The following is a 12,275-nucleotide window of genomic DNA, read 5'->3' as shown; positions in this document are numbered from 1 at the left end:
CAGTGCCTGAAGGGGCCACAGGAAAGCTGGGGAGGGACTTTTTACAAGGGCCTGGAATGAGAGGACAAGGGGGGAATGGGTTTAAACTGGAACTGGGGGGGCTTAGCTTGGATATTAGGAAGAAACTCTTCCCTCTGAAGGTGGTGAGAGAATGGCCCAGGCTGCCCAGGAAAGTTGTGGCTGCTCCATCCCTGGCAATGTTCAAGTCCAGGTTGGATGTAGCTTGGTGGGAGGTGTCCCTGCCCATGCAGGAGGGTGGAATTAGGTGATCTTTAAGGTCTCTTCCAACCCAAACCAGTCTGGGATTCCACAATTCCAAGGCAAAGCAGCAGTGCTCCATTGAAACCTGTGCCCTGTGTCCCAGCAGGCAGGCTCCAGGGAGCCACTGATCTCCCTGGGGGGACACAGCAAGGGGCAGCAGTTGTACCCCCAGACCAGAGGGAAAATGGGGAAGATTGTTAAGAGGTAAGAATAGTATAAATGGCACTTTCTGCCTCTGTTGCCATGGCTTCCCCAGCATTTCCAGGCACCCATCAGAGCAAGATGTTGTGCACACAAAAGTCTTGTTGGAAATGTCAAAGAACATCTTGCTGTGTAACAGCTCCATACAGAGCCCCAAGCAGTTTCCCAGTAGGGAACAGGAGAGGGAAGCAGATGGGATGCAGTTTCTGGGGGATGAGCACATGCAAGGTGGCAGCAGAGAGGGTGAGGCTGAAAATCTGAGCTCCACCACTTGTCCTGAGTTTGGGAAATGGAATCATCAAATGGTTTGGGTGGGAAGGGACCTTTGCAGGGCATCCAGTACAACCTCCTTGTAGTGAGCAGAGACATCTCCAGCTGGATCATGTTGTTCAGAGACTGAGCAGCCTGACCTGGAATGGTCCCAGGGATGGGACATTTCCCATCTCTCTGGGCAACCTGGGCCAGGGTCTCACCACCCTCAGTGTAAAAAAATTCTGACCAATATCTAGTCTGATGGGCTTGGACAAAGGAAATGTCTTTGTTCCCACAGAGCAGCTTTCCCACTGTTCCCACAGAGCAGCTTTCCCAACATGCCACCTCTCCAGGCTTTCCCTCCATTTGCCTTGTTTTTCTTACATAGGGAAACTGAGTCATGGCAGGGGGGTCACTGGGGGGGATGGCAGAGAACCTTCAGGGTCAGTTCTCTGGCACAGGCTCTGGCTGGGTGGTTGTGAAGTGCATCTGTAATTCTTGATGGGAAAAGATGGAGCTACAGCCATTCCCATCCAGGAATAGCCTGGACGGGACACAGCCTGGACAAATTGTGACCCTTTGGGCTGGTTTGAAAGAGTTTCTGTTGCTGCTCCGTGTACATTTAATTGGACTTCATGGAAACTGCTTTACAAAGTATAAATTGAATAAGGAGTCAGATCCTATTTTTTGTTGTTATTTTCAAAGTCCTCCTGTTGGATTTTTTTTAGCAGAGATATATGGATATAATCCCTAAAATTCCTGAGGAGGTTTTGCGATGCTCCTGCCAGACAAGGTGTCTGCTCTGCAGCCAGGGAAGAGCACAGCTCCAAACCTTTTCCTTGCTGAAGAAGGTGAAACCCCTCTTCTGAAGTGCAGAGCATGATACGCTTTTCCTTGCCATATCTATAAATACTTGCATAGCAGAATGTTGAATATTTTCTAAAAAAAAAAAAAAAAGAGAGAAAATAAAGGAATTCGAGTTAAACCTCCAAAACTGAGGTTTCTAAAAGAAAGGGCATTTGCAAAAAAAAAAAAAAAAAAAAAAAAAGTGCATGTTGCAGCCCACCCCTCTGCCCCAGGGCACTGCTGGTGATGTTGGCCTGGCAGCTTTGCAGCACAAGGAGGACTTTGGGTGGACCTGCTCTGGTTTGGTTGCTGTTTCCCACCCCACAGCCTCTCACCAAAATAACTTCTGCTGCTTTTGACACAAAGGCCCTGTACAACTGGAAAGTCTGAATCAGATGAGTGTTGCTTTTGTAGACTCAGGAGGAGCCTTCTGCTTCACAGGGCACTTAGAGGACAGCCCTGTGTCCAGCATTAGGAATATCCAAGTCCCCAAGCAATTCCCTGACCCAGCAGCTCAGCAACCCCCCACCCTTCCAAGAGGGAGAAAATTCCTTTGTTTGGTCACTCTGGCGTGAGCAGAGTAGGAACTTTTTGTTCTGGGACCCTTGAGCTGGTGGCCTGAAAGCTCAGATCTTCCCCTTCAGCCTTCAGAGGATCTGGCAGAGGCAGCTTTGGGTCCCCAGGGCTGCTCTGGCACTGTCAGGAGGATTCCTGACCCACGGGTGGGCCACTGAGCTGCCCCTGCTGGTAGCCATGGCCTCAGAGCAAGGGGTGGCCAGTGTGTTGTGGTTCCTGTCTGCAGGCTCTTCCCATGGGAAGAGATGAGGGAGGTTTGGTGGTTTGCAGGCAGTGCAGCTGCTTGGTTTCTCTGGCTGGGGAAGTGCAGCAAGGCAGGGACAGGGATGTGCAGGGCCATTTGTTGTCAGGGTCCTCCTGGACCTCCCTGTGATGAGAGCTTCTCCCTCAGCTTGGGAGGAGGAGGTGGGGAACCTGAGGAATGCAGCAGCTGCCTTGGAGGAGGGGTGGTTTCTGGTCATGCTGGGACCAGCTCCCCCCCAGCAGCCATGTCCCTCCTCCTGCCCTGCCTGTCCCCCTCACGGTGACACAGATGATGAAATGAGGGTGGCTCTGGCATGGCAGCTGACAAGATCTGCAGCCCAGCTTGCTCAGGCTCTGCCTCCCTCCTGCTTTGGGAAGCCACGTGGGACCAACCTGCTCTGAGAGCTCTAGGAGAATGTGAGAATTTCCTGTGTCACCAGGATGGGTGACCTGAGGCCCCGCTCCATCCTCCAGTGCTCAGCCATGACCACGTTGGTAACTGCTGCTCCTTGCTGCTGGGTGGCAGAGGGCTGGGAGGTGCTGCTGGATGGACCGTGAGTGACCACTGGGTTGTGCCCCCCACTCAGCCCCAAACCAGCCTTGCAGCATCTGCAGTGGCCTCTGGGTTCATCTTGTTCTTTCTTCTCCCCAGGTATCTCATGAGTTTGCCATCAACTTCAACCCCACAAACCCCTTCTGTTCAGGTGAGCATCTGCCAGGACTCCTCAGGTGCCTTCAGAATCCTCTCCCCTTCCCTCTGCATTTGACCAACACCACCTTGGAGATGTTTCCAGGTCTCTGCTGCTGTGAGGGCTCTCCCATGACCTGTGGGTGCCACAGCTGGGAGCTCCAAGGGTGTTCCTGGGATTGTTTTGCTGCTCTCCACTACTTCTGCTCCATGGCTGTCTGGTTTTGGGTTATGCTCTGAAGCCAGGAACTGCTTAGGAATTGCTTAGGAATTGCTTTACTTTTGGCTCCTCCTCTTTGGCTGATTCCAAGATTTCTGCAGAGCCCTGAGGGAACCCACCTCTGCCTGTGGGCACTGCCTGGGCTCCCTCAGCCCAGAGAGCTTGGGGCCCCACTACAACATGAGCAGAGAGCAGCCCCACGGTGTTAGGGGATTGGGGTTGAGGTGGATGGAAGCTGTAGAGCTGGATGAGCTGAGTGAGGGGAAGCACATCTTAACCTCAGCTCCCATAACTGCTGAGCTACTGGTGGAGCTTGTGGTGGGCCTGAGCTGTGGCTCCTTGTAATTCCTGACTCCTCTGCTTCCCCTCAGGTGTGGAGGGCATTGTCCAAGCATACTCAGCCTGCCTGCCCCACATCCGCTTCTATGGACCCACCAACTTCTCCCCCATCATCAACCACGTGGCTCGGTTTGCAGCTCAGGCCATGCAGCAGCAGGCAGCAGCTGTGAGTCTGTAACATCCCATAATAGTGTCATGGTGAGCCTGTAGTGTCATGGTGATCCCATGGTGATCCTGTGGTGTGATGGTGATCCCATGGTGATCCCATGGTGATCCCATGGTGTGATGGTGATCCTGTGGTGATCCCATGGTGATCCTGTGGTGTGATGGTGATCCTGTGGTATGATGGTGATCCTGTGGTGTGATGGTGATCCCGTGGTGATCCTGTGGTGTGATAGTGATCCTGTGGTGCTATGGTGATCTTGTGGTGTGATGGTGATCCCGTGGTATGATGGTGATCCCATGGTGTGATGGTGATCTCATGGTGTGATGGTGATCTCATGGTGTGATAGTGATCCCATGGTGACCCTGTGGTATGATGGTGATCCCATGGTGATCCTGTGGTGTGATAGTGATCCCATGGTGATCCTGTGGTGTGATGGTGATCCCATGGTGATCCTGTGGTGTGATGGTGATCCTGTGGTGTGATGGTGATCCCATGGTGATCCTGTGGTGTGATAGTGATCCCATGGTGATCCTGTGGTGTGATGGTGATCCTGATGGCTTTGGGCAGGGGAAGGAAAGGCCAGGGCTTCGTTTCATGTCTTTCCCTCTGTGGGCAAAGCAGCCAGACACTTCCCACAGGGACAGTCCCTGGGGTGTCTCAGCTGGCTGTTGTCACTTCAGTGCAGAGACCTCTTAGGAAGAAAAAACCAAAACCAAACTCAGAAACTTGACAGCAGTCAACACCACATCAGCTGTGGAACATCAGCCAAAGCTTTTCTGCAGATTTCCCATTTATCCAGGAAACGTTGGAGTTCCTCACAAGCATTGCTTGCAGAGCATCTGGTCTGTACAGCCTGGATGGGTTACATGGAAGTTTTGTTCCCCTAAAAGGAGGAAGGGATGGTTCACAGAATCCCAGCCTGGTTTGAGTTGGGACCTTAAAGCCCACCCAGTCCCAATCCCCTTCCCAGAGGCAGGGACACCTCCCACCAGCCCAGGCTGCTCCAAGCCCCATCCAACCTGGACTTGGACACTGCCAGGGATGGGGCAGCCACAGCTTCCTTGGGCAACCTGGGCCAGGTTTTGCTGGCCAAAAGCAGCTCAGCTTGGCCACCAGCACCTGTGTACCAGGAGCTTCCTGTGGGTAGAAGCTTTCCTAATTCCTGCCTGGAACAAAGCAGGATCACACCTGAAACCTTCTCCCCAAAGGGAACTTTTCCAGCCTTGGCTCAAGTACTGCTGCTTTTCCCAGACCTGGGCACAAGGAAATAGGAATTCAGTTTAATTCAGCACAGATCCAGGTCACTCCTCATTTTTTCTGTTGTCTCTCAGCATCAGTGGGAGAGGGAAAAGCCCACGGGCTCTGCAGTGAGCAGAGGCACTGATCATATGCAAATTGCACCCCTCTGTTAGCACTGAGAATTTAATGGGAGATTTTAAACAATTGGCACTGGCAGTGCCTTCAGAGGCAAGGCTGTCTTGGCTTCAGTTTTTTTTTGGGGAAGCACAAAGTGTTATTGATGAGGCGTCTTGCTCCCCTGGGGTCTTCTCTCCCATCCCATCCCATCCCAACCCATCCCATCCCATCCCAACCCATCCCAAGGGGTGCAGCAAAGCCTCTCCTGGTGCCACTTCCCGGTGGCTTCCTGGACCTTCCCTCCTCTTCCTCTGGAACATTTCAAACGGGAGCCAAACCCCACCCCCCTGGAGCTTTTCCATGGCAATGCAGATGACAAACATTGGAGCCATCAGTTCTTAAGGGATGGGAGGACTCAGATGTGTCCCGAGGGGGGGGGATGGTGAGGGATTACACACGATTTGATTCTCAGGGAATTAATCAACTTTGGGGAATTAAAACACACCTTTCCAGCAGGGTCCCTGCAGCCACCCTGCCCCTTCCCTCACTGAGTGCTGCTTAATGCAGCCTCACTGCCTCCTCCTGAAGCAGAAATCATCCCCAGAGCCCCTGCTGGATTCACCAGTGGGTAATCTGGACAAAAGAAAAAAGAGGTGAAAGGGAGGAGGTGCTGCCAGGTTGGTGTGGCCATGGATCCCAGGGGGACCTGGCCATGGGGCAGTGCTGCTGGTGACTTGGCAGAGGTGACACCCTGGCTGCTGCCACCACCACCCCTGACATTTTCTGCCTCTTCCAACTCTGCCATCACTTCCTAGGGAGAACCCTGGGGACCCTGACCGGGTGCCTGCTGCTGGCAGTGATGCTCTGGGCAGCTGCAGCCCCCCAGTCTCAGGGATCGCACCACCAATATTTCTTATTCCTCTGGAATAGGTCCTGATGAGCTTTTCCTGCAGACTTTCCAGCATTTTTCTCTGATCCTGTTACAGATTTCCCAGAAAAAAGGGAACACAGGGAGCTTGGCCTTTCTGGGTTTCTTTTTTTTGCCCATGCACAGAGGCAGTTTGGGCTCTGATTTATTTATTCACGGCTAATGGCTGGATGGGGAGGAAGGGGGAGATCAGCTGAAAGTCCCTCCCATCCTCAGTGCTCTCCTCCAGGTTTCTCCCTTCCTCCCATGCCCATTCTGACTCCAGCACTTGTCCTGCTTCCAATGCTGGCCACCAGGCAGGACCATGCAGGGCTTCTCCTAGACTTAATTTTACTCTCCAACTCAGATGTTTGGCTCCTGCTCTTTAGACCTTTGTCTCCATGTGATTTTTTCTGAAAAGTTTGGATTTAGGAAAAAAAAAAACCCCACCCCAAACCCTAAAGCCTGGGCAGTGCTCTGCCAGCAGCACAGACTGAAAGGGGTCAGGATGGGGCTGGCTTCCTGCCCAGCCCTCACCCTCCTCCCTGGGTTGTGTTTAAGCTTGACCCAACCTCCTTGGTGCTTGGAATTTATGACTGGAGAGTGTCAAGGGAGAGCAACAAAGTTTTCAGAAGATGTGGGCTGGAGGAGAACCAAGGAAAGGGGCCTGGGGAGGCATTCCCTCTCCTGCTTTCCCAGAATGGCTGCACTGGCAGAGGAGTTTTCAGAGGAAATGGAAAGAATGAGGAGGGGAACAAAGGGCTTTAATGCATTGAAGTGCTTGTTTTTGTCATTTCTCCAGCACATGCAGGCTCCATAATGTGCCAGAATTGAACCATTCCTTCCCCCTGAGGCAAAGGAGATGAGGTTTTGGGGCCTGCATGCCCCAGATTTGCTGAGCTGGGTCCAGCAGGGCTGTGTCCATCTGTGTATCCTCTGGATCAGCCACACTGCCCTCCTTTCCCATGGGAAGGGGAGCAGTGCTGCTGCTCTGCCATCCCCCAGCTCCCTGCTGCTGTTGGGGGAGCAGCACTTCATCTCCCAGTTGGGCTCAGGTCCTGGCCCCAAACTCCTCCTGGCCCTGACATGGAGGTCTCTGTATAGATTCTTGGGGTTTTTTCCCCACCACAAAGTACAGTACTAACCAGCAAAATATTTTGAGGTAGGAGTTGGTTTATTGTTTGCTTATCATCTCTCAAAAAGCAGGGGGAGTGGGAGCATCAGAAGTTCCTGGTGGCTGCCCCATCCCTGGAAGTGTTCAGGGTGAGGTTGGATGGGGCTTTTTTTAAGCAGCCTGGTGCTGTGGGAGGTGTTCCTACCCGGGGCAGGGGGTTGGAACTGGGTGGGCTCCAAGGTCCCTTCCAACCCAACCTGTCCTGTGGCTCTGTGCAGGGGGTGATGCTGGCAGGCCTGGGGAGGGACCTCCTGCTCCCAAATCCCACAGGAACCTGACTCTCCGCCCCAAAGTGTGAAGTATCCCAGCCACTGGCACCCCATGAGCCCCAGCTGTGGTGTGAGGGTGCTCATGGTGGGTCTAACCCTCCCTTCTCCCCTCCCTCCAGCAATACTTCATCCTCCTCATCATCACAGACGGGGTGATCAGTGACATGGATGAGACGAGGGACGCCGTGGTGCAGGCATCCAAGCTGCCCATGTCCATCATCATCGTGGGGGTGGGCAATGCTGACTTTGCTGCCATGGAGTTCCTGGATGGGGACAGCCGTGTCCTGCGCTCCCAGACGGGGGAGGAGGCCCTGAGGGACATCGTTCAGTTCGTGCCCTTCCGCGACTTCCGCAACGTGAGTGTGGGCAGGGGGGGATCCCAGGCAGGAGGATGCGAGCCTGAAAGTGACCCTGGAAATGGAGCAGCCTGGGTGGGAGGAGGCTGACACCCACCCAGACCCTGGCCCTGAGTGCCACAAACCCTGGCAGTGCTGGCAGGGGCCAGGTGGATGGGTGCTGTGCTCTGCAGCTGGCTATGGGTTCCAGCTGATCATCACCCCCTGTCTCACCACCCCTTGTCAGAAACCTCACCCAACAGTTAATTGCAGCAGGGTCATCACAGCAAGCTGGGGTAGAACTGGGCTCATGCCCCTCACCGTGGTCTCCCACCTCTGGTCCCTGGGATGTGCCATGCTTAATGGTGGGGACTTAATGACCGATGGCCCCAGTCCTGGGGGTGAGCCCCGAGACCCCCTGGTCCCCTCCCAGCACCTGTGGCTCCAGCCCTGCACGTGTCCCCTCTGCAGGGTGGCTTCCCCACCACCACTGCCCAGCCCACTGCTGGGCTCAGGAAAAAGTCAGGGTAAGAAAGGAAAAAACAAAAGCCCAAGTGAGCTGCAGCTCTGCCTGACGGGCTGGGCCTGACATTGCCAGAGGATGCAGAAAATCAGCCAGTGCTCATTTTCCCTCTTTTTGCAAGTCATCAGTGTGTTTCCATTCCTCCCGCTATTACTCAATACCTGTTTTTTCCAACCCACTGAGGATGTTTGATTCCTCCCCACCAGCGTGCCACCTCCTGGAGGGACAGTGTGGCACAGAATGTCATCCTGGGTGGATAAAACGCTGCTGCTGTGGGGCATGAAAACCTTTGCTTGGCTAATCCTCCACGGCCACCCTTACACCAGCATTTGTTCTCTTTCCCCACAGGCCCCCAAGGAGACTCTGGCCAAAGCCGTGCTGGCAGAGCTGCCCCAGCAAGTGGTTCAGTACTTCAAGCACCAGAACCTCCCACCCATCACCTCAGACCTGGGCTGAGCCGGGCTGTGCCCCCTGCATGTCGCTGGTGCCCGTTGATTCCACCAGCAGCAAATGTTCCACATGCTTTTAAAAGAAGAACGCCCTCCCTGAAACACTTTGTACTTCTTAATTTAATTGCTAAGTTCTTAAAATTCATCACAGAGAAGTGTCTGGATCCATTTTGTACAGTCCCGGATCAATGTAACCCAAAGTGGCCAGGCCTGGTCCTGTTCTCTTGAGTCACTTTTCAGTATTGAATGTACTTTGTATAACTTCGGTGGAACAGGATACAAATTTTACAATCAAAACTTGCTTTTCCCAAGCCATTAAATGCTTAATAAGTTACCATCCAATGAACGGGCCATTGTATAGTTGTACCTGTTGTACCTGTACCTCTGTCATGCTCTTATGTTCATTTTTATACTGTGTACATGTTATATTTGTTATACTCAGGTTAATAAACAATCTTGGACATTTAAGCTCAAGGTCTCCTAGATGGGAAGGTCTGGGAGGGGCACTTGAGTCACCCTGAGCCAGGCTGTCCCTGTCCCCAGCCCCTCACCCCGTGCTCAGGGCTGCTGCTTGCTGTGCTCTGGCACCCGAGGTGGGGAGCAACCCCTGAACATGGGTGGGTGCCCAGGGGAGTGGGGGGCACCCCCTCACTGCCCCCCTCATGCAGATGCCTGGGGCACCACAGCCTGAGCAGGAGGAGCAGGGCCACGGGCAGACCCCAGGAACCCAGCAAAGCAGCTCCATGGCACCTCCCCAGATCCAGCAGCTCCCTGGAGGTGTGGGCTGGGCCACAGAGGGCAGCTCTCCATGTGCCATCCCCAGGGCTCCTGCTGCTTCCTTCTCTGTGAGGCCCTGAGAAGATGGCAGCTGGAGGCAGCCCAAGGGCCTTGCTGCCCCCTCAGAGCTCTCTGACCTCCCCCCTTCTCCTGCAGGCAGCAGAGGCTGTGGTGGGAGGCTCTGTGCTCTGGGGATGTCACTGTCACTGGTGCCACCAGCTCACGGCCTGCCCAAGGTCCCAGAGCTGATGGCTCCCAGGTCACCTCCAGGCATGACATGGGGGGAGGATTCATCCCTTGGGAGAGGGGGGATTGGGCCATGAGGAGCGAGTCAGGGAACTGGGAGAAAAAGCTGAGGGAAGACCTTAATCCCTACAACTCCCTGAAACCAGGCTGCAGTGAAGGGGGACTCAGACTTTCCTCCCAAGGAACAAGAGGAAACGGCCTCAAGATGCACCAGGGGAGGTTCAGATGGGATGTTAGAAGAAAACTCTTGACTGCAAGGGTGATGAAACACTGGCACCACCTGCCCAGGGAGAGGCTGAACCCTCAGCCATGGAGGGGTTTAGAAGCTGGGGAGATGTGGTGCTGAAGGACTGGACTCAGGGGTAATGCTTGATAGAGTTAAGATCATCAACCATAACCTAAAGGTCCTTTCCAGCCAGAACAAGTCTGTGACCCTGTGACACAATGGCCTTGCAAAGCCTCTGGAAAAGAAAAAACCCAACCATCCCCCCACCTTTTCCAAATGGAGACTCAGCCTTTCAAGGGTGACTGGTTTAAAAATAATGCTGTGTACAGCTCCACTTCCAGATCAAAGTCTGTAGCTCTGGAAATTTATTTTTTTTTTTCCATAAGACCCCCACATGCAGCCACCCCAGCAGGATGGACCTTCTGCTGGGAGACTGAGGGGATTGACTTTGTTTTTTTTAACATCCCTCTGAAGCTCTGCACAGACAACAAACCATTCATGAAGCTGTCCCTGGGGAGGGGAGGAAGCACACACGCTGCAGTCATGGCAGAGAAGGAAGAGTTTTAACAACAACAAAATGTAAAGGCAGCACTGGATGGTGTCCCAGCTGCAGGAACCCTGCCCCAGCCCTGGGCCAGCCTGCAGCCACCACTGCCCTCTCCAGAAGGTTTGAGTTAATTCTCCACCACTTGCAGGCTTCACCTCCCAGTTCAGGTCTCAGTATTTGAACATCAGAAGGGTTCTGGCTGGCAGGGGGTGAACGGGAGCAGCAGAGGGGGTGAGGAGCTGGGACAGCTCTGCAGGATTTGTTCCACGGTGGCTCAGGGCTTGTGTGAGCAACACCTGAGTGCCCTGACCCCCTCTGATGAGAGCAAGAGGAGGGTCTCACACTGAGCTGTCTCCTGGCCTTGCATGGGTCAGCACAACCACCAGCACCCTTTCCACCCCAGGGCCACCCCTCTCCCTCACTATAAATTTGTCTAAGTCAGCCATGACTGACTACAGTCATACACAGTGTCACCCAGGAAAACACCCCCAGGGTGCTGACAGCCAGGCCAGGCTGTTCTGACTCCAGAGGGGGATCACTGATGTGGTTTAATGCCAGGGATGGGCACCCACACCCATCCAGCTCTTCACACATACCTTATAAATGCAGCTTTTGAGGAAAAATTGCACCTGTTGTGTACCACCTTTGTTCCACTCCATAGCTAAGTTTGATGAAAGCCATCAAGAGAAAAGCACTGGGGAGGCAGCAAGAGATCTCACTATTTGTTTCCACCTGAAAACACCATAATTAGAGCCTCTAAAGAAGAGGGAGGAGCAACTCGGTAGCAAAGAGGTGTCAGGCAGCCCAGGAGAACTGGGGAGGAGGAAGTGTGGCAGGGGCTGTGCTAACAGGAAGAGGGAATTTGGCCCAGGACAGCTCCAGCATGAGCACAGCTCTCCTTGTTTGCTTTGGGAAGGTTCAACACTCAAGCCAAGGAATCCTCCTCAAGGCCTCCAGGTTTCCCTGCTTTTGTCCCAGCTGCTCCCTTGCAGGCTGCTCAGCAGCAGAGGGATCAGGCACACACCCACCAGACCCTCAGGGCACACAGGAGCAGAGAGGGGACTGACACAAAGACCCTGAGCCACCTCTGAGCAGCCGAGCTGAGCCCAGCAACCTCCTGGCAGCACCACGGGGCTCTCTGCTCCACACCATTCCCAAACATGCCCACAGCAGGTTTCTTAAATCAATCCCAACTTCCAAACCCACAGCAAAGGACAGCTGAGCTCTTCAGCTTTTGCACAAAGGCATTTGGCTGAACCAGAGCATCCCACTCAGGATTCCTGCTCCTCAGGACACTGCTTCCTTCTCCGTGAGGCCTTGAGATGATGGCAGCTGGAGGCAGCCCAAGGGCCTTGCTGCCCCCTCAGGGCTCCCGGACCTCCCCCCTTCTCCTGCAGGCAGCAGAGGCTGTGGTGGGAGGCTCTGTGCTCTGGGGATGTCACTGTCACTGGTGCCACCAGCTCACGGCCTGCCCAAGGTCCCAGAGCTGATGGCTCCCAGGTCACCTCCAGGCATGACATGGGGGGAGGATTCATCCCTTGGGAGAGGGGGGATTGGGCCATGAGGAGTGGGTCAGGGAACTGGGAGTGTTCAGCCAGGAGAAAAGGCTGAGGGGAGACCTCAATCCCTACAATTCCCTGGAACCAGGCTGCAGTGAAGGGGGAGTCAGTGGTG

The 12,275-nt window shown here is 54.1% G+C and overlaps 1 protein-coding gene across 4 annotated transcripts in view; it reads left to right on the top strand.

Moving 5' to 3' along the window:
* CPNE2 (copine 2) overlaps positions 1 to 9,273 on the top strand; it is a 47,914-nt gene extending 38,641 nt beyond the window's left edge. For 3 of the 4 annotated variants that reach the window (XM_071757277.1, XM_071757274.1, XM_071757275.1), the window contains exons 13-16: positions 3,032 to 3,083; positions 3,659 to 3,792; positions 7,618 to 7,854; positions 8,705 to 9,273. In XM_071757277.1, the coding sequence (XP_071613378.1) occupies positions 3,032 to 3,083; positions 3,659 to 3,792; positions 7,618 to 7,854; positions 8,705 to 8,812 (531 nt within the window). In that variant the 3' untranslated portion in view covers positions 8,813 to 9,273. The remainder of the gene's footprint in view (positions 1 to 3,031; positions 3,084 to 3,658; positions 3,793 to 7,617; positions 7,855 to 8,704) is intronic. The other variant, XM_071757276.1, reaches the window with a different exon arrangement.
* Positions 9,274 to 12,275: the final 3,002 nt, after the last annotated feature.

This window comes from Heliangelus exortis, chromosome 13, assembly GCF_036169615.1.
Source record: "Heliangelus exortis chromosome 13, bHelExo1.hap1, whole genome shotgun sequence".
Classification (NCBI taxonomy): Eukaryota; Metazoa; Chordata; class Aves; order Apodiformes; family Trochilidae; genus Heliangelus; species Heliangelus exortis.
This window is presented reverse-complemented; position numbering and strand designations above follow the sequence as displayed.